Source organism: Stegostoma tigrinum, chromosome 4 (genome assembly GCF_030684315.1).
Source record: "Stegostoma tigrinum isolate sSteTig4 chromosome 4, sSteTig4.hap1, whole genome shotgun sequence".
Classification (NCBI taxonomy): Eukaryota; Metazoa; Chordata; class Chondrichthyes; order Orectolobiformes; family Stegostomatidae; genus Stegostoma; species Stegostoma tigrinum.
The window spans coordinates 103,149,269-103,174,465 of NC_081357.1; the positions used below are offsets into that span (position 1 = coordinate 103,149,269).

At 42.0% G+C, this 25,197-nt stretch overlaps 1 protein-coding gene across 1 annotated transcript in view; it reads right to left on the reverse strand.

The window, feature by feature from the left end:
• The window catches only part of LOC125452488 (CUB and sushi domain-containing protein 1-like), a 2,230,063-nt gene that overhangs the window by 445,076 nt on the left and 1,759,790 nt on the right, over positions 1–25,197 (reverse strand). Inside the window, exons 20-24 of the mRNA XM_048530978.2 lie at positions 22,916–23,032; positions 22,278–22,493; positions 21,543–21,731; positions 13,598–13,767; positions 1,338–1,494 (exon numbers count right to left, since the gene is read on the reverse strand). Coding sequence (XP_048386935.1) covers positions 1,338–1,494; positions 13,598–13,767; positions 21,543–21,731; positions 22,278–22,493; positions 22,916–23,032 — 849 coding nt within the window. The remainder of the gene's footprint in view (positions 1–1,337; positions 1,495–13,597; positions 13,768–21,542; positions 21,732–22,277; positions 22,494–22,915; positions 23,033–25,197) is intronic.

The window sequence follows — 25,197 nt, forward strand, 5'->3', positions numbered from 1 at the left end:
TCATCTTTACCCAAACAGATTTGACATCCTTACTGACTGAACCAAACCAGTCTCTAACCAATGCACTAATGCCATCCTTATGTAACAATGCTGCTCCTCCACTTTTACCTAACTTTCTATTTTTCTTGAATGTCAGACACCCATTATAGCTTGCAAATGCTGGTATCTATGATCTTTATTTTATTCATTATTGGAATGAGGGCGTCACTGGCCAGGCAGCATTTATTGCCCATCCCTCATCACCGAAAAAAAAATTGTAAACACTTGCTGAAAGACATCCTTACTTTTTTTTGCAGAACAAGGTGGCACACAATCAAAGGAAAGGGAACTCGCATGCCTATCAGTCCCAACCACCAGGAAGAATATCTCCGAAAGAACCAGAAATGGTGATCTTCCTTGCGCCTAATTGTCCTCGTTCAAAGCCCACTCTTCCTAATCAACACACTCATTTCATTTTCAAACTCATGATACAAATAGACACCTCATACCTTCCTCTCCTGATGGATACTTGAGAAATGGTGGTGTGAAGGAAGACATCACTAAGATTAATGTACGGAACCCCAAACAGTAGCCACTTCCAAACCACCTCATCTCCTCCTCAAATCCAAACATATTCAAAGCCTCTTTTGCCAAATCCTAACTTGCTCCAAGTTCTGTTCACTTATCCTTAATCAATTCTATAATTCCAACACTGCAGTATAAATCTATCTTTGGCCTTACCTCTTCCTAACTCTGTCATCTCCTCTGGCATCGCAACCCTTCCAGACACTTGCACTTCTCCAATTCTGGCCTGTTACAGATCTCTGACTAATATTGAGCCACAACTATTGGCACAGCCCCCTCTCTGTCAATCTGTAAAGTGCTCCTTAGCACCTACCTCTTGGTTTAGGCTCCACTCTCAATAACTGTATGGGTCACAATATTAAACTGCAGCAATTTAAGCTCATTTGAAACATTTTAGGATATCCTAACATACTTAAAGATACTGTAGAAATGTGTGTTCTAAGACAACAATGAGGTTTTGAAAATACTGTCACAAAAAGGTAACAACAAATCCTGAATATCAATCTATTTATAGCTTGATAAAGCAAGAATACTATTTAATATTTATTAACTATTGTATGGAGGGTTTTGCTGGAGGTAAGATTTCTACTTTACATGAGCTACAGAAAGATCAGAAATGCTTTCACAATTTTGTGACATCTAGCCCACAGGTTAAAACATTCATGTCTTGCATGTGACACGACAAACATCTGTAGAGGACTAAATATTCAGTGCCAACCGCTGAACAAGACAACAGAATGTAAACCTTGCATTTATATGGTGAATTCACTTACTTGTGTATGTTAGCTCAAAACCACGGCCGGTCCCTGTTCCATTTGTGTTAAATTCCAACCACATATGGTTTGATGTGCTATTTAACATAACTCCCAGCAATTCAGATTCAGTAAAGACTCCGAGGGAACGATATGTGTTGTCTTTTCCATCATACACCTAAAATTAGAGGAGACAGAAGTTTGCAGTTGTTAACAGTATGTTAACTATTAGTAAGCTACACAAGTGAAGGGCATCACTAAATTAAGTACAGCGCATAAAAGGAAGATTGTTGGGATTTGTGGGTAACAGGAAGCAGACAAGAGGTATTAATTTCCAGTTTTAGCTGTTTTAACATTTCCCTGTTCAGATTTATTGATTCAAATTTGGGACTTGAACCTAAGTCTTCTGGCCGAGACGTAGCGAGACAGCCACAGCATCACAAGAGTACAATTACTAGTTTTATTTTATTGGTTTGGGGTGAATTAATATTGAAGATGTTAAATATATAAATTGTCACGACTCGCTGGGGTTCTACACTGAGAATCAAGCCTTAGTATTGACAAAGGCCATAATTTGTAGGAGCAAAGGTAAGCCATTGTGTCTGCTTTGCCTTTCTATCAGCTCGTGGCTGATTTGGTAACTCTCTATTCTGCTTTATTCACTATTCCCACAGCCCTTGATTCTGTTAATAATTAAAAATACGTCTATTTCAGGTTTGAACATATTCAAAAGCTTGGCTTAACAAATCTCTGTGGCAAAAAATTCCACAGATTTACTGCCCTCTAAGAGAAAACAAAATCCTCTTTTTTTCTTATCCTAAATGGGTAACTTCTTATTCTGAGATTCTCTCCTCTGGCCCTAGATTCTCCCACATGGGGGAACTAACCAGTCAGTGTCTATCATTATAAGATAACAAGATATAGAGCTTGCCAGGCAGCATCAGAGCAGCAGGAAAGCTGATGTTTCGGGTCTGGACCCTTCTTCAGAAATGCGGTATCTACCGTGTCAAGTTCCCAAATAATCTTATATCTTTCAATAAGATCACCACTCACTCTTTTCAATTCCAGTGAGTACAGGCCCAAAGTATTTAACCACTCATAAGAAAAATCTGTCCGTATTCAGGATCTCATATTCATGAGCCTTCTTAAGACTGCCTGCAACCTCTCATCAGATAAGGGGGCCAAAATTGTTCACAGTATTCATGTATACCTCAAAATCCCCTGTGCAGTTTAAGCAAGATTTCTCTGTTTTTATACTCACTTCCCTTTGAAATAAAGGCCAACAGTCCATTTGGCTTCCTTATTACTTACTGAAATGAACACTAGCTTTATGCAATTCATGCTCGAGGACCCACCAGTCCTCTGTGCTGCAACTTTTTTTGTGGTCTTTCTCCATTTTAAATAATGCTCAGCTTTTCTATTCTTCTTGCAAATGTTCAAACATGTCATTTTCCCACGCTATATTCCACTGGCCAATTTTTCTATCCATTCATTTAATATCCATTCATTTAACCTATCCACGTCACTCTGTAGGCTCTTTGTTTTATCTTCACTGTTTTCTTTCCCACATATTTTTGTGTCACTGCAAACGTAATAACAGTGCAATCGTATTCATCATCCAAGTCATTAATATAAATTGTACATATAAACTGAACCTTTTTCCATCCTGAATTTACCTCCCTTATCCAAGAAACTTGGTTTTCTATTAGTTGCCCAATTCGATATTCATGGTAATATGCTACACTAATACAACTTATTCAGTCGCCTTATGTTCAATACCTTTTTGAAATCCAAATATATTGCATTGACTGGTTGACCTTCAGGTACTCTGCTTTTTACCTTCTCAAGGAATTGGAATTAATTTGTCAGATATCTTTTCCCCATCATTAAGTCACACTGACTCTGCTGTGTATCCAAATGCTTGCTATTCTGAGCTTTTATAACAGACTTCAACATTTCAAAGTGACAGAAGTTAAGCTAGCTGACCTCTAGTTATCTATGTGAAAGTATCCAAAATCATCTTTTACTGGATTGACAAACTCAGTTTAAAAAGGATGCACTCATGTGCTTTCTGTACTTAAACAAAAGAAAACCATTTGTTGCAAACTGATTAGTTTGAATCTATGGGAGAAAAACAACACAATTTGTGAACTTATAACTCTGTATAACTTAAACTTTACACCTTTTTGAAATAGAGATAATGGGAACTGCAGATGCTGGAGAATTCCAAGATAATAAAATGTGAGGCTGGATGAACACAGCAGGCCAAGCAGCATCTCAGGAGCACAAAAGCTGACGTTTCGGGCCAAGACCCTTCATCAGAGAGGGGGATGGGGAGAGGGAACTGGAATAAATAGGGAGAGAGGGGGAGGCGGACCGAAGATGGAGAGTAAAGAAGATAGGTGGAGAGAGTATAGGTGGGGAGGTAGGGAGGGGATAGGTCAGTCCAGGGAAGACGGACAGGTCAAGGAGGTGGGATGAGGTTAGTAGGTAGATGGGGGTGCGGCTTGGGGTGGGAGGAAAGGATGGGTGAGAGGAAGAACCAGTTAGGGAGGCAGAGACAGGTTGGACTGGTTTTGGGATGCAGTGGGTGGGGGGGAAGAGCTGGGCTGGTTGTGTGGTGCAGTGGGGCGACGGGACGAACTGGGCTGGTTTAGGGATGCAGTAGGGGAAGGGGAGATTTTGAAACTGGTGAAGTCCACGTTGATACCATATGGCTGCAGGGTTCCCAGGCGGAATATGAGTTGCTGTTCCTGCAACCTTCGGGTGGCATCATTGTGGCAGTGCAGGAGGCCCATGATGGACATGTCATCTAGAGAATGGGAGGGGGAGTGGAAATGGTTTGCGACTGGGAGGTGCAGTTGTTTGTTGCGAACTGAGCGGAGGTGTTCTGCAAAGCGGTCCCCAAGCCTCCGCTTGGTTTCCGCAATGTAGAGGAAGCCGCACCGGGTACAGTGGATGCAGTATACCACATTGGCAGATGTGCAGGTGAACCTCTGCTTAATGTGGAATGTCATCTTGGAGCCTGGGATGGGGGTGAGGGAGGAGGTGTGGGGGCAAGTGTAGCATTTCCTGCGGTTGCAGGGGAAGGTGCTACATTATATGGTGAATTCACTTACTTGTGTATGTTAGCTCAAAACCACGGTGCCGGGTGTGGTAGGGTTGGAGGGCAGTGTGGAGCGAACAAGGGAGTCACGGAGAAAGTGGTCTCTCCGGAAAGCAGACAGGGGTGGGGATGGAAAAATGTCTTGGGTGGTGGGGTCGGATTGTAAATGGCGGAAGTGTTGGAGGATGATGCGTTGTATCCGGAGGTTGGTAGGGTGGTGTGTGAGAACGAGGGGGATCCTCTTGGGGCGGTTATGGCGGGGGCGGGGTGTGAGGGATGTGTTGAGACACATGCTATTATGTGGGAGACGCGGTCAAGGGCGTTTTCGATCACTGTGGGGGGAAAGTTGCGGTCCTTAAAGAACTTGGACATCTGGGATGTGCGGGAGTGGAATGTCTTATCGTGGGAGCAGATGCGGCGGAGGCGGAGGAATTGGGAATAGGGGATGGAATTTTTGCAGGTGGGTGGGTTCCCCCACCATGCACCCGCCGCCATTGACCATGAGGACACGGCCGGAGACCCCACCGACGACGTCACATCCGCCTCCGCCGGCCACAGAACTTCCGGAACCGCTGCTGCAGTCACCACCTCCACGTCCAGGTACAACACCCCACACACCACCCTCACCGCAGCTGCTGCCGCCCACCCCGATCCTCCAACAGCTGACGGAACCCCACCCACGCCGACGCCGATGGAACCCCGCCCACGGCCGACGGAACCCCGCCCACGGCCGACGCCGACGGAACCCCGCCCACGGCCGACGGAACCCCGCCCACGGCCGACGGAACCCCGCCCACGGCCGACGACCTCATCGCTCCGCCCACAACCTCCACAGCCTGCAACCCCAGAGAAGACAGCCACACTGAGCCCTGCCGCATCTTCACCATCCCCCCAGACCTCCCACTGACTGAGGACGAACGGTCAGTCCTGAGCAAGGGGCTCACCTTTGTCCCCCTACAACCACACATCAACGAATACCAGTCACGGTCGGACATAGAGCAGTTTTTCCGCCGTCTTCGCCTCCATGCCTACTTCTTCAACCGGGAACCTAACCCTCCCTCCACTGATCCCTTCACCCGCTTCCAACACAAGTCCTCCTCCTGGACACCACCCCCAGGCCTCCTACCCTCCCTCGACCTCTTCATCTCCAACTGCCGTCGAGACATTAACCGCCTCAACCTCTCCACCCCTGTCACCCACTCCAACCTCTCCCCCGCAGAACGGGCAGCCGTCCGCTCCCTCCACTCCAACCCTAACCTCACCATCAAACCCGCAGACAAGGGTGGCGCAGTGGTAGTATGGCGCACTGACCTCTACATCGCCGAGGCCAGACGCCAACTCTCCGACACCACCTCCTACCGCCTCCTCGATCATGACCCAACACCCGAGCACCAAACCATCATCTCCAACACCATTCACGACCTCATCACCTCAGGGGACCTCCCACCCACAACCTCCAACCTCATTGTTCCCCAACCCCGCACGGCCCGTTTCTATCTCCTTCCCAAAATCCACAAACCTGCCTGCCCTGGTCGACCCATCGTCTCAGCCTGCTCCTGCCCCACCGAACTCATCTCCACCTATCTGGACTCCATTTTCTCCCCTTTGGTCCAGGAACTCCCCACCTACGTCCGTGACACCACCCATGCCCTCCACCTCCTCCAGGACTTCCAATTCCCTGGCCCCCAACACCTCATATTCACCATGGATGTCCAGTCCCTGTACACCTGCATTCCGCATGGAGATGGCCTCAAGGCCCTCCGCTTCTTCCTGTCCCGCAGGCCCGACCAGTCCCCCTCCACCGACACCTGCATCTGCCTAGCTGAACTCGTCCTCACACTCAACAACTTCTCTTTTGACTCCTTCCACTTCCTACAGACTAAGGGGGTGGCCATGGGCACCCGCATGGGCCCCAGCTATGGCTGCCTCTTTGTAGGTTACGTGGAACAGTCCATCTTCCGCACCTACACAGGCCCCAAACCCCACCTCTTCCTCGGGTACATTGATGACTGTATCGGCGCCGCCTCTTGCTCCCCAGAGGAGCTCGAACAGTTCATCCACTTCACCAACACCTTCCACCCCAACCTTCAGTTCACCTGGGCCATCTCCAGCACATCCCTCACCTTCCTGGACCTCTCAGTCTCCATCTCAGGCAACCAGCTTGTAACTGATGTCAATTTCAAGCCCACCGACTCCCACAGCTACCTAGAATACACCTCCTCCCACCCACCCTCCTGCAAAAATTCCATCCCCTATTCCCAATTCCACCGCCTCCGCCGCATCTGCTCCCACGATAAGACATTTGACTCCCGCACATCCCAGATGTCCAAGTTCTTCAAGGACCGCAACTTTCCCCTCACACAGTGATCGAGAACGCCCTTGACCGCGTCTCCCGTATTTCCCGCAACACATCCCTCACACCCCGCCCCTGCCACAACCGCCCTAAGAGGATCCCCCTCGTTCTCACACACCACCCTACCAACCTCCAGATACAACGCATCATCCTCCGACACTTCCGCCATTTACAATCCGACCCCACCACCCAAGACATTTTTCCATCCCCATCCCTGTCTGCTTTCCGGAGAGATCACTCTCTCCGTGACTCCCTTGTTCGCTCCACATTGCCCTCCAACCCCACCACACCCGGCACCTTCCCCTGCAACCGCAGGAAATGCTACACTTGCCCCCACACCTCCTCCCTCACCCCCATCCCAGGCCCCAAGATGACATTCCACATTAAGCAGAGGTTCACCTGCACATCTGCCAATGTGGTATACTGCATCCACTGTACCCGGTGCGGCTTCCTCTACATTGGGGAAACCAAGCGGAGGCTTGGGGACCGCTTTGCAGAACACCTCCGCTCAGTTCGCAACAAACAACTGCACCTCCCAGTCGCAAACCATTTCCACTCCCCCTCCCATTCTCTAGATGACATGTCCATCATGGGCCTCCTGCACTGCCACAATGATGCCACCCGAAGGTTGCAGGAACAGCAACTCATATTCCGCCTGGGAACCCTGCAGCCATATGGTATCAATGTGGACTTCACCAGTTTCAAAATCTCCCCTTCCCCCACTGCATCCCTAAACCAGCCCAGTTCGTCCCCTCCCCCCACTGCACCACACAACCAGCCCAGCTCTTCCCCCCCACCCACTGCATCCCAAAACCAGTCCAACCTGTCTCTGCCTCCCTAACTGGTTCTTCCTCTCACCCACCCCTTCCTCCCACCCCAAGCCGCACCCCCAGCTACCTACTAACCTCATCCCACCTCCTTGACCTGTCTGTCTTCCCTGGACTGACCTATCCCCTCCCTACCTCCCCACCTATACTCTCTCCACCTATCTTCTTTACTCTCCATCTTCGGTCCACCTCCCCATCTCTCCCTATTTATTCCAGTTCCCTCTCCCCATCCCCCTCTCTGATGAAGGGTCTTGGCCCGAAACGTCAGCTTTTGTGCTCCTGAGATGCTGCTTGGCCTGCTGTGCTCATCCAGCCTCACATTTTATCACCTTTTTGAATTGTTGCCTTTCACATCCAGACAGACATGCAGAGACAAGGCATGGATACTAAATGTGGGAAGAGTGTTAAAAAGGAACATGAAAACAGCTTGATAGGATCAATCTGGATGACATGAGTTGACAAATTTGTTTTATTTTGGTTTCTTCTAATTCTGTTTTGCATTTTAGCAGTAGGACAAGGTTGCTTGCTTATCAATGCTGCCTTTCATTCACAGGGTGAGAATTTTCCTCTTTTAGCATCTTTGCAGGTGACTGTCCCTTTTCAACGAGGTAATTTGTGGAAAAAGTTAAGTGTGGAGCCAGCTAGCTGTGACTGGAACCTTTCTGGTCCCTCCACACAGGAGAGAGACACGGGGAGAGATTAGTTGATTATTTCTCTTTGAATGCTAGGTGGTTTCTTATTGCACTGCCCCAAAACAAGCCACAATCAGCTGGTCAGGCAAAACAAGGCATTGTTGTCAAGCACCTGTGTCCTCTTTCAGAACCCATCAGCTCTGTGCTGTCTGCTTTTGGGTCTCTGCTCCAGGAAAATAGTAGCAAATGACAATGTGCTCCAAACAACAAGATTTTAAAGCTGTTGACATCACTTTACGTTTCCTTGGTTTAAAGCAGTATCTCCCTTGTTTGGTTTACACTCTAAAAGCTAAGGGAATTGAAATATGATATTTATAAAATACATGATCTAATTATCTCTTTGTCCTGTTAAAACGCCAAATTTTATAACTTGTGAAGAAAGTGAAAATATGGAAATAACTGATAATAATTTTAACATTGATCATGGTGTAAAATGTATAAGATTAGTTAACCCTAACACATCCTAACTAATATTCATTTCTATTAAAGTTAAAATTGTCTAAAGTAATAGGAAACTCATTTCAGTATGAAAATAAAGAACTGGATTTAGATGCATTGGTAGCAAGAGTAACAATGAAATAAAAACAACAGTTTTACATCATGATACCCACTATTATACGGAGTAATGCCATTGCAGGTTGTGTCAAATTTTAGTTTAATTTTAACTTCTTACTAACTAGTATCTAGCCGAGCAGAATGAGTCTCTGTGAATGCTGATACTGTCAATGAAAATAAACAAATCAGCATTTGTACTGAAAAATTACTCTACATCAACATTCACAAGACAAATCAGCACACCAGACATACTGACAGACCACTGTCTGTCATTCAACACAATCAATTGAAGAAAAATAATAGAAATGAAGAAATGAATGGCAGTAAAGAGCTGCAAATCCCCAGGACCAGATGTTTTTCAGCTTTTAGAAATGAGTGAAAACATTAAACTAAAAGAACTGTGAATGCTGGAAATCTGGAACAAAAAGAGAAATTGTTGCAGAACCTCAGCAGGTCTGGCAACATACATGATGCTGAGTTTCTTCAGCAATTTCTGTTTTTGTCGTGAGTTAGAACATTTCATAAAATTTCTACTGAGCAACAATCTTAGCTCAGACACTGTTCCTTTTGATGAGAGTATCAGAAGTGTGTAAGAGAGGGAGAGGGAGAGAGTGAGAGTGTGTGTGTGTGTGTGTGTGTGTGTGTTCACATGACTAGACTGTCTTTCACAATGTTGTCAACAGCACACACTTTGGTCCCTCTTTCTGGGTAAGATAGAATCAGTATCTGCCTCCTCACTCTTCTCCATAGTAAAGTTATGGTTAATTGATCCTCGAATAACCAGGAGAAGAAGAAACGGCCCAATATTTATTTTCGTGGAATTGCTGCAAAGTATGAGAATAAGGCAACTCAACAACTTGAAGACTTTCAAGACTGTTCGAGAGAACCAACATAGATTTGCTGTCTGGCTTTGCAGGACAGATGCAGAGAAGTCAAGGCTCAAACAATGGATCACAATCTCAGAGAAAGGGGTCAGCCATTTAGGGCTAAACTAAGGAGAAACTCCTTCACTCAAAATACTATAAATACTTGGAATTCCCATACCCCATGCAGATGTAGACATCCAATTATCTAGTATAGTGAAGTCAGAGATCAATAGAGGTTTGTCGATCTTTGAACGCTAAAAAAATTAATAAATAATGAGAACAGGCACCAAGTTGGAATTGCGATAGCAGATCAATCATCATGATCTTAATGAATTGTGAAGCAAGCACAAAGGAATGTAGACTGCCTCTGCAGTCAGCAAAGGGTCGAGTATGTGTCCTTTAACAAAGTCTATCCGGAACAAAGAGACACTATAAAAATGAAATGAGATTATTGATGTCTGTCAATGCTGCAATTTTAAATGTTGAAAATAGAACAGCATTATTCATGTATCTACAGCCTTGATATTTAGCGATCTTGTCTTAGCATCCAGGTACTTCAGCTGATCCTCACAAAATTATCAATGCTGCCATCCTCATTGGCCCTCTCTTCCTATCTCCAACTATTCAGCTATGGCAGCTGCGTCACCCATGTACAATGCAACATTATTATGATACTGTTTCCTTCAGGGCAAACTGACACAAAGTAGAAAGAAACAGTACAGAATTAGCATGGAACAAGAAAACCTGCAACTCTCGAACTCTACAATAAAGATACCGTTCTGCTTCATCATGTGTCAAATCACAACAACTCACTGTATAAAAGTTGGTCTCTTACATGTCCTCAAGTTGTTTTGCTAGTTAACCTAAACTGAATTTCCTGATTCTATGCTGATGACATTGTGCTTCTGAGACAGATATCAACTCTCGAGGAAGGAAGTTGAGCACTACAAACAATGTGGGCATCTTGAAACGTTACTTCCGAGGCCAAATCCACGGAAGATAACTAAGTTATTGTCCCATCTGAATAATAATGTTGCTCAGAAACAAGGGAAGAAAAAGCAGCAAGTGCTTCACTAGGTGGAAATGAAATTATACCACTGATTCATGACTAGTAGTTATTGTTAAATAAATACATTTGGATGTTTAAATGTCTCCAGAATTTTCTGAAGATGCCTGCCTTAATCCAGCAGTGCCTCGTGTTCCTCACTTGGTAAGTTGCCTCTCGTGATCAATAGCTGATTATCAAACATCAGGACGTAACTCTGTGAAAGCAATGGAGGGTCCGCTGTGACCCGTCCAATGTGAAGAGAAACAATAGAAATAAAATGTAAAACTGTTCGCAAATTGTCAAATAAATGTGAAAAAATAATAAAGTGATGCATTGCCACTGAATGATAATAATTGAGATATTTTCCTGGATGAGCATTTCTCAAACCTTGTGGTATGTGCCACCTCTTGCAATATGTGGTAGTGGGTAAGGGATGTTTGAGGTAGCTCACCGCTACCAATCCTTGTTTGTCCATGGTCTATTCAGTGATTACTGGTCACGAATACACCACTGTATGGTATGTACAGAAATAAGCTCTGTTCTTAGTTCATATATAATTGCAGTAAGTATAACAACATTTGGTCAGGCATAATTACAAGCATCTTAGGGAGCTTGCACAGATCTGGCTGCTCCTAACCAAGGCTTGAGTGGAGTTCCTTGTCTCCACCCACTGAGTTTGTGTGACATCAATAGAATGGGTGGAGCCAAAGTCACTTCAGAATCATTATCTTTACTACAGTAACAAAAATGCAATTAACGCCCCACAGTTTGAGATTGTGAATGAGATGTTTGTTTGAAACTGTCTAAGCCTCAACTCTACCAAAAATAAGAGAAATAATTTTTACTCTAAACAACAACTGATCGTTCAAGTACAGATAAGAAGTGGCGAGCTATGAACACTGAGATAAAATCTATCAATGGAACCTCAGTCAATTACTTCTGAGCAGTTAGAAATACAATATTTGAATTTCATCACGTGCTGCCGTTTAATGCCTAAGTTTAAGTAATCCTTTGTTTCGAAACAGCTGTCTCCCAGCATCGAAGTGAAGACACACTGCACCCGAAAAATGGGTAAGAGAAAACAAAGTACTGTGGTACTGGAGGCAGAAAACAGAAAGTGCTGCTAGACTTGAAATATTAACAGTGCCCTGCTTTCTGCAGTCCTTGACCCAATGGTCTCCAATTGCTTCACCAATGTCTTTCCCTCCATCAAAAGGTCTTATGTGGGGATCTGGGCTGATGACAATGCAATGTTCAGCACCATTTGTGATTCCTCAGATATTGAAACAATCCATGCACAAATGGAACAAGATCTGGACAATGTCCAGGCTGAGACTGACAAGTGGTGAGTAACATTCACATTACACAGGTGCCAATGACTATTTCCAGCAAGTGAGAATCAAACCATTGCTCTTTGACATTTAATAGTATCACTCTCACTGAATCCCCCGCTACTAAAATCCTTGAGCTTACAATTGATGAGAAACTGAACATGATTTGTCGTATAAGTACTGAGGCTACAAGACCAGGTCAAAGACTAGGATTCCTGTAGTGAATTACTCACCTCCTGACACCCAAAGCCTGTTCACCATCTTCAAGGCACAAGTCAGGGCTGTGATAGAATACTCCCCACTTGCCCAAATGACTGCAGCTCAGCCGACATTCAAGATAATTGACATCATCCAGGTCAAACCAGCCTGCTTGATTAGCACCACATCTACTCCCTTCACCATCAATGCTCAGTAACAGCTGCGTGCACCATCTGCTAGATGCGTTACAAAATTTCACCAAGTCTCTTTAGGCACTACCTTCCAAACCCATGACCAATGCCATCTAGAAGGACAAAGGCAGAAGATACATTTGAACCACCTGCAAGATTCCCCCCCAAACCTCTCACCATCCTAGCTTGAAAAATATCACTGTTCCTTCAGTGTCACTGAGTCAAATTACTGCAATTCCCTTCCTGACAGTATTGTAGATCTACCTATTGCATATGAACTGCAGCAGTTCAAGAAGGCAACTCATTACTACCTTCTCAGGGGCATCTCGGGATGGACAATAAATGCTACCTCAGCCAATGACACCTATATCTCATGAGCGAATTACAAGAAAAAGGTGCTGTAAGACCTGCTGAATTTCTGGGTTGTGTCCCAAAAAGCGTAACTTTGTCACAAATGGTATAGAGTTGCATTCTGATGAGGTATTGGAATGTTCAGCTCCCCACCCCAGATTGTTACCTTAGAATCACTCCAAGGAAAGCTAAGTCTAGAAAGAATGTAAATTGAGAAAAGCAAAATGTAGGGCATTCTCAGGATATGAAATATGTTGTAGATACACCCAATGTTTCTTTTCATTTTACATGAGACTGGACAGGGAGAATCAGCAAAAAAGCTGCACAAAGTTAGTGGAATAAAACAAACCTCTGTGAACCCAGTCTTCTGATTTCCCTTCCCTAGCCTAATGCAATGGAGACCCCAGCTGCCACCTTGACTAATTTGAATTAATTCACAAATGTTCAAAAATTAAACTTGAAAACTTGCCGACTATGATTCATTGATCATATTTTTGACAGAATTTTAATTGATCATAGTTCAAACAGAAATAAGAACCGTTTAAAGTTCAACGAGCAAAATTAAATGTGGAAACCAATGATGCATTGTCTGAAGAAAAGCTCTTCAATCAATAAATTTGTATTCAAGTCGCTTCAAATAATCCATGAGTATAATTTTACTTTCAACATATCTACCTTGTTGAAGTTCTGCAGTATGAGTAAAACTATCGATTAGATTATTTTATGTAAACAAAAGAAATACATTTACTGAGGTCACTGTTACCTTGACAACATCGCCTTGTTGAAGTTCAAACATCCTGGCTTGAAGGTGGATTCCTTTCCCTGACTGGGTCTCTATTTTGTAGATGCATTCATGATTGTTCTCATAGTTGGCTGGGTAATTTGGTGACAGGAGACTACCTTCTGTTGCTGATACGGAGGCTCCACATTCAGCTAAGTCACAAATACAAAGTGCAAGCAGTTAAAACATCTTTTAGAGCAAATGCAGAGGAAATAAAGACACAAATTACAACTCTGTTACATAATACTACACATTATTGCTGTCTGCAGGAAAAATATCCTCTAGGATTCCCACATAAGGTCATCTACATAAACAGCCCAGACACAGGAGACACCAAAAACCTAAGACTTGAACTGGAAATTGTGAACTTTTTTTCCTCAGTTGAAAGCACTATTAACCATAATATTTAAAAATCACAAAAGTGGACCATTTATTCAGCTTATTAGCTGCAAGATTTGCTGAGGGTAATTATGCAGAAAACAAGATAATTTTGGAATCCTAACAGTAATATGTGAGCTTTTAAATAACTATTAAATAGGGTAGAATAGATTCATTATCAAACGTGTCTCAGCATAAAAATAAGCTTCCATATCATCAACGGCTGCTCATGCAATGCTGTCCAATTCATTGCTGCCATAACTTGAAATGCTGTGCTTAATTTGGAGATTCCATGTTTGTGAGCAAAGCTTGTCAATTTGTATTTTTTTGCAGTCTCTCCAAGTTATGAAATTATGTGGAAACTGTGAGAAATCTATAACATAGTGAATGGGGCAATATTTCCTTGGGTCATTATGTATGCAGTAGGTGCAGGTTCATTCTCTGTAGGCTTTGCTGTTAGGTATGCAAAACACTGAGTGAACATTGGATTTTTAAAAATTATATGTGTGCACAATCCTATTGTATGTTTCAACAGTGCATGGCCATCATCACATCACAGTTTAGAAGGCAGTCTGCTTCACTGTCGTCTAGTGCAAAATTATTCCTCAGCTAGATTTTGAATTCAATTTCTTTTTCACAGTTTTCTGCTAATTCTAGTTGAAGCTATCCAACAACATTTTCACACAACTCTCTAGGTCCCTGGCAAACACAGTAACTGCAGCCAAGAATATGGATGTGTGTCCAACACCCTAAACTTTGCCAATACTGCTCTGAGTGAGCTAGCAAGGTGACTTGTGTGCAAATTGGGAATCATTTCCTTTGTAACTTTTTTCTCCCCCAATGGTGGAAAAGAACTCATGCTTCCAGTTGATGGTTTCTCAGAGCAGAATTGGACGATCATAGCCACCACACTGTGGCACTAGAGTACTACACTATCTCAGCACATATAGATGGAGTTTTGAATTTTCAGTCAGAGAGCCTGAGTCCAAATCCTAGTTTCAGCTGTCAAACTCAATTTCAACATTGTGCATGCTTCCATTCCCTGTTGATTCAGCAACAGGAAGAAAGTCAATGAAATCTCGACAGAAGGGATCTATTGGTGGTCCATTGAGAGGTGCTGACTTTGGAGTGGATCTCAGCATAAATCATCGCTCAATATTGATGCAGCAGAAATAGTGAACATTAGTACAGTGAGAGACAGCACTGCGCAAAGAGGGAAAGAAAAAAAATGTAACACTAAACAATGATCTCAGATGTTAGTATGTCTGACCAATGCTGCCATCTATTATTGAAAGTCATGTATCTCATGGTCATGACATTCAGTAAAGTCCAACTCCTCCAAGGTCTGGCTATTACTGTATTTTGAACAGGTACCTTATATGGAAAAAACCTTCCAACAAAAAAATCTAAAAAAAAGTCATCATTGGAAAAAAAATTTCAAAAGTTATGGATAGGTATGATGTTTAGAAAATAACTTGGCATCACATAAGGAATGAAAAAAGAAGTAGCTTATTGAATGTCAGGCACACAGCATATATCTGAAGTCAACATAGTTCTCATGTGGTGCAGCATTGTCAGGAGAAGACAAACCATCCTCCCTTTGTAGAAACCAGTGCTTTGAGATTTCAATGTCCAGCATTACACATCCAGTGAGACATTTTGATGGCTGCTATGAAAGTGTAAATGTGTAAGCTAAGTGAGAAGTCAGGGTGTTAGATATGCCAGGCAGGTCAGGTGCCACATAGGAGCAGAATACCAGATAAGTGATAGAGCGCCTGGGTTCAGTTCTAATGGGTGGCTCCATGGCTGATGGCAGCAGCACCGCATTGAGAGGCAGAGGATGATTAAGGATGATCGTGTCAGCAGAAACTGGGGCGGAGATTGCAAAAAGGAACAGTCCTACTTGAAATGGCATAAGCATGATTACATAGATTGCAGGGATTGACTTTGGGAGACGTCAACACTGACAATAGCGAGTTTTGGGAAGATTTGTAGCTCAGGTTGGGGTTCTGGATGTGAGTTTGCTCACTGAGCTGGAAGGTTAGTTTTCAGACGTTTCGTCACCATTCTAGGTAACATCATCAGTGAGCCTCCGACAAAGCACTGGTGTTATGTCCCGCTTTCTATTTCTCTGGTTAGGTTTCCTTGTGTTGGTGATGTCATTTCTTGCATTGGTGATGTCATTTCCTGTTCTTTTTCTCAGAGGATGGTAGATTGGCTCCAAATCAATGTGTTTGTTGATGGAGTTCCGGTTGGAATGCCATGCTTCTAGGAATTCTCGTGCGTGTCTCTGTTTGGCTTGTCCTAGGATGGATGTGTTGTCCCAATCAAAGTGGTGTCCTTCCTCATCTGTATGTAAGGATACGAGTGATAGTGGGTCATGTCGTTTTGTGGCTAGTTGATGTTCATGTATCCTGGTGGCTAGCTTTCTGCCAGTTTGTCCAATGTAGTGTTTGTCACAGTTCTTGCAAGGTATTTTGTAGATGACGTGCGTTTTGCTTGTTGTCTGTATCAGATCTTATAAGTTCATTAGCTGCTGTTTTAGTGTGTTGGTGGGTTTGTGGGCTACCCTGATGCCAAAAGGTCCGAGTAGTCTGGCAGTCATTTCGGAAATGTCTTTGATGTAGGGGAGAGTGGTTATGGTTTCTGAGCCCGTTTTGTCTGTTTGTTTGGGTTTGTTGCTGATTTCTCAGATTTTGGTAGATTGGCTCCAAATCAACGTGTTTGTTGATGGAGTTCCGGTTGCAATGCCATGCTTCTCGGAACTAACAAAAACAGGCCCAGAAACCATACCCACTCTCCCCTACATCAAAGACATCTCCGAAATGATTGCCAGACTACTCGGACCTCTTGGCATCAGGGTAGCCCACAAACCCACCAACACACTAAAACAGCAGCTAATGAACTTAAAAGACCCGATACAGACAACAAGCAAAACGAACATCATCTACAAAATACCTTGCAAGAACTGTGACAAACACTACATTGGACAAACAGGCAGAAAGCTAGCCACCAGGATACATGAACATCAACTAGCCACAAAACGACATGACCCACTATCACTCGTATCCTTACATGCAGATGAGGAAGGACACCACTTTGATTGGGACAACACATCCATCCTAGGACAAGCCAAACAGAGACACGCATGAGAATTCCTGGAAGCATGGCACTCCAACCGGAACTCCATCAACAAACACATTAATTTGGAGCCAATCTACCATCCTCTGAGAAAAAGAACAGGAAATGACATCACCAACACAGAAAATGACATCACTAACACAAGGAAACCTAATCAGATAAATAGAAAGCGGGACATAACACCAGCGCTTTGTCAGAGGCTCACTGATGATGTTACCTAGAATGGTGACGAAACGTCTGAAAACTAACCTTCCAGCTCAGCGAGCAAACTCACATCCACTGACTCTGAATCCCATAATGCCTCATGACATCATAGGCAAGGAAACATTTTGCTGAATATTACCTATTATCAAATGATCAATCAGTGCTGTTTATTTTAAAACCAATTAGAAGAGGCATTACGGATTTCAAAAATACATAAACATCTCTGGATGGGGAATTTCAACATCCACCATAAACACTGATCCATTCGCACCACTGCTACCAGAGTTGACTGAGTCCTGAGAGACATGCCTTCCAGACGAGGCCTGTGGCAGGTGGTAAGAGGGTTAACAAGACAGAAATATTACTTTGCCTGAACGTTGCTCATCTATTTGTCACAATTGCATCTGTCCTTGACAGTATTAACAGGAGTGACCATCCCTATTACTGATCCCATCTTCACACTGAGAATTTCTCTATTGGCTACTTTGGCCCTCAACCATGCTGACTGTGATAGATTTAGAATAGACATAGCCTAGTTCTGAGGTTCTATCATCAGCAGTCAATAACATCATGCCAAATCATATCCCTCACTGTATCAATGCCAGTAACCCAGCAGATTACCCTGCATATTAGGGGCAGCACCAGCTGAACCTAGTAATGAGAGATCATCTTGGTGAAGCTACAGAAGCAGCATGCTGTAGGGAAAGTGAACCAATCCCACAACTAATAGATCCAAAAGAAGCAGATATGTCACATTCAATTGTGAATGCTGGTAGAAATGTCAACAAATATCCAGAAAAGGAATCTATACAAATATCTGCAATCTAAATGTTGGACAAGAAAGCACATCAATGCAAAAAGTTGAGGCTTAATTATTCACAACCAGCTTCAAACAGGTCTGTTAAGTGCATGACCAATGTCTTCATTTGCATGAGATTTCCAACATTATAGACACCAACTTCAGCCAACTCAATTCACTCCATCTGATATCAGTCAATGGCATGGAATATGGCAAAACTTTTAGGCTTTGGAAACAGCCTGATTTATTCCAGTGCAGCTGCAACATTGGCATCCACCTCTACAAAGTTGAAAAGTGCCCAGTTAGGTGCTGTCCACAAGAAGCAGCTTCCTTCCATCATCAGCAGTACTATTCGACAACAATACTCAGCTATAACCTGCTCACCAATCCTTGGTCTATTTCTGCCAAGGCATTTGGTTCCAGATTTCATTACAGTCTTGGTCTTCCTTGCTCCAATCCCAGACAAGAGAGATGAATGCTGGAGGGGAAATGAGAGAGATGACCCATAATGTCAAAGCATCATTCAACTGAGTTTGTCGCCAAGGAGACTGAACTAAGTTGAAATAATTGAAAATCGGGAGAAAGCTCTCCAGTGGTTGGCATCATACCCAGTAGAAAGGACAGTGGTGCAGTTGTTGAAGATCAATCATCTCAGCCCCAGGACATCACTGCAGGAGTTTGTCAGAGTAGCTTCTTAGGATCAACTGTCATTACCTGCTTATCTATGACCTTCTCTTCATTATAAAGTTAGAGATGCTGATTGTTATCAATGGATTCTCCCCAAATTGAGAGGATCTAATCACCTCCCCTTGACATTTAATGTCAATGCTGAGTCATTTCATAGCAGCATCCTCAGGGTTATCATTGATGAGAAGCTTAGCTGGACAGGTCAGTGGCTGTGGATGCGAAGGCAAGTTAGAATTTGGGAAATATGTGGTGAGTAATTCACCTTCTGAGTCCCCACTGCCTGTCAACCATCTATAAGGCACAAGTTAAGGGTGCGATAGAATATTCTCCATTTGATTGGTAAGTGCAGCAGTATCATTACTCGAGGAACTCAAAATAATGCAGGAAAAAAATGGCCCCCCAGTTGATGCTTCATTCACTGCTTTAAAGATACATTTTGTCCACCAACAATAGACAACAGCAGTAATATTTACCACAGCAAAATTCACTTCAGCAACTCACCAAGCCTACTTTGACAACACCTTATAAACATATAAACTCAATTACTAAGAAATACAAGGGCAGGAGATATATGGGAGCACTGGGTACAAGTTCCACTCCAACTCAAACATCATCCTGAGTTGGAACTGTAGCACCTGGAATCACAATATAGTTTCTTCACAGTAGCTGGTTCAAATTCTAGGGATTCTTTGCAAACTATACTAATGATATCGTAGAACACATGATTCCAGCAGTTCAAATGGAGGCTCGCAGTCATTTTCTCTGAAACGTTTGGGGATGGCCAACAAATAATGGCTTCACCATCAGTTTTTACATCCCGTTAGCAAATGAGAAAAGATGTGGTTATTGTGTATAGGTATCTATGATTTACTTCTCAGGTTTTTCTTCAGAGTGAAGAAATTATTCTACACAGAAGCTGAATTACACATAAGAAAGATGACCCTAATCTGATCCTTTCCAAGCCAACCTGTATATAAGGGCAACATTTCCTTTGTCTTGTCTTTGGAGAAACAGTTTTCTGAAGAATGGAAACCTCAAACCACAGACACAGGCCCAAAGCCTCACAAATATTTATGACTGAAATCTGCGTGCCAGTTTCAGCCAAGAGCAGATCAATAGGTTTTTGTTTCATGACGTTGATGTGAACCATTTCAGGAAAAATGTGAACAGTCATCTCTCACATTGTGTTGCACCTGAGACACATTCAGGGAAATGTCTAAGCAGGAAAATCTTCCCTCTCCAACACAACTTGAGTTGTAGTGATCGGTATTCATCCGAATTGTTTAGACACAACACAAAAGCGTTTAACTAGTGAGAGAAATGCTCCCAAATTTGTCAGTGTCACAGATGAGGCTACATTTTAAAAATGTGTAATTTCAGGCTCCACCCTCAAATGAAGACATTAGTGAGTGAATTGAAGAGGTCTTGAAACAGAGCAACAATCACAATTCAAGCACTTGTGTCTATGCATTATGATTCTGCTCAGAGAATTACACTTTTTCTGTAGGGAGCAAGAATATTTTGTGCTGACCATGATGGTGATCTATCAGAAAGGCTGGAAGATGTAGGTGATGTAAATAGACCTTGTGTGTCATACAGTAAGCACAGAATGAGGGAACACAGAATTGTCTGGTGATGCAAAGTATTATCTCTTCACTTTAAAAAAAAGGGTCAATTTTAGGTCAAAAATGGATGTGAAGGTTTTAAACCTTGACCCAGATTTTGATGATTAAATGAGGTGGTTCTTGCAGCTGTGGAGCAGAGGAGAGCAATCCAAAGTTATGCAACGAAACACAGAGTAGATGAATATTCTTGCATTTTGCTTCATTACATGCACAAATAGGGGAATATTCATGCAGAAAGTTACTTCAGTGGTTAAACAGGTCAGGTAAAATCCATGATGGCATGGATGGTACAAACATAATGCAAAGCGCTGCTTAGTGATCAATTATTGAAATTTTTTCGAAACACTTGTTTTCACATGTTTATGTTATTGTCGGTGACAACACTGAACATGTCATGTAATGTAGTTTACAATAGATTTCATAAGACACACTTATAATCTCTATATGATTGCAGGAAGCTTTGTTGAATTCACTATTGCCTACACATCACCACATCTAGGTCATGGAGATAAACCTGTGATAAACAAACACATTTTTCAGTGACCACATGCTACCGGTGAAGAGAAGGTCCATATCACTCAGTTACAAATCTCTCTGTGATCACTTGTCCTGCTTTCAGTACAACTTGTATTTTGTTTTGTTAGCTCTTTTCTGTAATTTCCTAATCTGCTGAGGGGCTATCTGAGTTATACTGCAGCAGATGCACCTTATCAAAGTTGAAATGTGTCTCTGTTTATGCTTCATTGCACAAAATAGCTTCCATTAAGCATCCAAAAAATTCATATATACAGGTCCTTAATTTGTATCCCCTATGTATCATCCAAGGATTGAGTATCAAGATTTCATAATTAACCTCAATTAATCTTGATGTATTGACTTATTATGGTCAACTTTTTTTTAATTTAACAATTTGACTTTTAACAAATGTCTCCAGGAGCTGTCAATGTGAAATTAAGGGATTCTTGGAATTGTTTGATAGGGTCAGTAATTTCATGTGTTTGGAGGGTCTATTTTGGTGCCTGAACTTTTCCTAGCAAAATCTCAAGGAAATTGAACTTTACGATGCATGAAATGAAAGCATGTGACCACCTACCCACACACCTTGGAAGAGGTGCACTCCACACACGCCGTCCCCCTCCAGAACAGGTGATTTGAGTAGCACCTTCGAGTCTGTATCCAGGAAAGCAGGAAAATGTCAACGAGTCCCCCACTCCAAAGTGAAACCCAATTCTCCTGCTGAAAGCAGGGACACCAGGATCATCACAAGGCTCCAGTTCATACTCTGCAAAGACAATATTTCAAATCAACAAAACAAATGCATGTTGCAAAAATATGAAATATTTTTCTCATTATTTGTTGAAGCATGTGGTTATGGATAGATCCAAAAAGGTAATTTATAAAACAGAAACTAAAACTTGAGCATTCTGTTCCATAGAAAACTCACTTTGCTAAACAAAATGAAAATTCATAATAATCACAAATTATTTTCTCTGTTTATGCCTGTCAAGATTTCCAATCCACTCACAATACATAGCGTTGGATATTTTGTAAATTACTATGCAGAGGATTTGTGTGTCAGATGATATTTTCCATAAGGTCAGTCATTTAAGTTACTTATTTTTCTTTCAATTAATCATGATAGGCACAATGCTATTGATTGTCTTGAACATTCAAAATCATAGCTTAAAAATTGACAGAGCAGTAAAATGGTCAACATTCAGCTGGTTGCTTCACATCATTTCCAGAGGTAGCTTTTCATATTGTCCTTTGTTTAACATTTTTATTTTCAAATAACTTCAGTCAGTTGAGTGGAAATAAGGTGTCCTACCTGAAAATGTGATGTTGAACCCCTCATAAGAAACTGAAAAGTCTGAAATGAAGCGTAATTGTGCTGTGTAATTTCCAAATAGGCCTGCATTGATAGTGGGAGGCAGGGCAGAGCCCGTGAGCCTTGCTACAGGATTGGTGAAGCTCCCATCTTCTGTGATAATTAAATAGTCATGAGAACTCTCAAGGTGGAATGTGTGAAATACCAACTGGACGCCTGAAAATAAACCAAAGAAATATTGATAATAGAGATTTGACCGACATTGGTCCCTGACAGCTCTGGAACATCAATTCCAATTTGCACATTCTGTTAAAATTAAACTTTTGATTTGCAGAGAGTTCATTTCTTTTACGTAGTCCCTCGATTAACACACTCATGCAAAATGAAATGACAGTTTCAGGTTATCGACATTTCTTCAACAGCAACATGTATCACCCATCTCTAGTTACTCAAGTACGATGTCAATGGCTTTTTTGACCTGCAAAGTAAAAGATCCAAGGGTTCAACTGAATAATGGATCAAAAAGTTTGAAGCAGTTTTCACTGTTACAATTTCAAATTTCTTAAACAATTTTCTTTTTGGGGGGTGGTGTTGTCTCCAAAGAGGAAAATGCTGTGAAGAAAAATAGTTGGATTTACCTTTTCCATGCGACACTTCAATTATCCAAGTGCAGTTCAAGGAATTCGGATAAAAATCAGGAAATCCAGGAGACAGAATGGTTCCACTTGTACCACGAACATAGCCACCACAGAAAGCTAAAACAAAGTAAAAAGATTTTTACCTATGAGCGAAAAAGACATCACCTTTGCCCTACTCCTTAGCGCCAGGCAGAAAATAAATAATGATTTGTGGCTTTAGTATGAAATAGAGCTTATAATCTTTATACATAGAAGTCAAAACAAATTAAACATTACTTTGCAAAATTAGAAAGTTCAATGAGCAGCAAACAAAAAACAATGCTCCAATATGAGTGAAATCTGATATTAGTATAAATTCCTTATGCAATGAATGTTACTTTGTCACAATTCCATTTCACAGTGTCAGGGATAATACTTGCTGATGATTTGAAAAAGTATGAAAAGCAGCAGATTTCTGTCCTATTAAACTGCTTTCACCTTGAAGTTACTGTGGTATAAATAATAACTCTGGAATGATTTCAGTATTAATATATCTATATTATAGCTTCTGCCTGATTTTAAATTAACTTTTGTAAAACACTGCACAATGCCAAGTCTTTCTTCTGGATCTGAACTCGGATGAATACTTTCGCAATTCATGTCGGAGTCACTGTTAATATGCAGATAGTATAAATGCTTTAGACAGACAAAAATTGGTTTCTTCTGGCCTATCAGGATCTAATGGAAACTGAAGATTGCTGTTAAGATTTTCAGTGTAAGCAATCAGTTCACTGTCTTAATTGCAGTCAGTTGTTGCAGTATTGGCAATTTCTAACTATTGAACTTTACTACAGTGCTTCATTTAATATTTCAACCTGAACATTGTTATGAAGCTGCAAAATTCAATCAGTTTGAGAGACTGCAACAGATTTCGAATTAAAATTTCTACTTATGTAACATTTTGAGAATGGTTGAAGTGCCATGATAGGTAAACACATCTGAGCAGTGCTCTTAGTATGTAACATACATGAGGAGAGCATGAACTGAAGTCATTGCTGTAGCATTGTGACGTCAGTCTCTGATCTGTGTTCTCTTTGAACACAGTTCCCCATTATGAGCACTTTTACACAGATCTATCCTCAGTAACAGTCACTTTTTCTTTTAAACAGCATGCAGAATCTGGCTGAAAAATATTGACAGGCAACATAGCAGCACAGATCAAAGTACAAACTCAAGATTAAGAGACACATTTATAAACGTTTGTGCTATGGAATTTATTGGCACTAATTGTCCTCACTGGCTCAAATGTGAGCATAACATATAGAAGATTAATCACTGATTTTTGTATGTATGCTCCATATGAATGCAAGGTGAGTTACCAAACTCAAAATCTTCCTTATCTCTATTCTAGTCAATGTCATAAGACTTGGAAAATGCATGCAATTGGCAAAACTACTTCAATAAAGCTGCATGTATCAAGCTACAATTTGATCAAAACATAAGGAAGAAGCATACTGCTTTGAAAATTACAGTCTGAATGGGATAACAGAGAAATGGAAACAAGGAGTAGAGGTATCCACAACATTAAAAGCAGCAACATAGTTTGACCAAAAACTCAATCCATCATTTGGGGTTTGTTTTTAAGAAGGTTAAAAATGAAAATTAGAGGGAGTATGATGAACATATTTAACATTAATGAGACAATACTTGAAAGATTGAGAATGGTTCTGGCGTTCAAAGCACACAAAGCGTACGGAAATACTGCAAAAAGATTGACCAGGCTTATGTTAGAATTGAAAAGTTGCACTTATCAGGGAAGGTTGACAGTCTGGAAAAGAGAAAACTAATGCGTGACCTCATGGGGCTTCTGATGTTTATGTAAAGGTTTGGTCAAACAGGCTTGAAAGCAATGTTTTTGTTTTTGGTAGACAAAATTCATATTTGGTAAGAAAGTCACAAACAAACCCAGCTGCGATAATGAAAGAAACCACAATGCAAGAAAATATGAAACTGTCAAACTCAGTCTCATATGGAGTGGTTGATGGACCAGCTCACTACCACCTTCTCAAGGGTAGCTAGGGATGGGCAATAAATGCCCAGCCAATGATGCCCATATCTAACAAATGAACAAAAATTACAACTAACACAGATACATTTTTATTCAGCTGGAGCATATATGCTGGAATAGACTTGTACGGCTTGCATGGCCTGTTTCTGGGATTGAATTTATACCTTCTATTCAATTTTATATCAAGTTGCCACAGTCTCACCAGACCATAGGGCTATGCTATCATCCGAGGGAG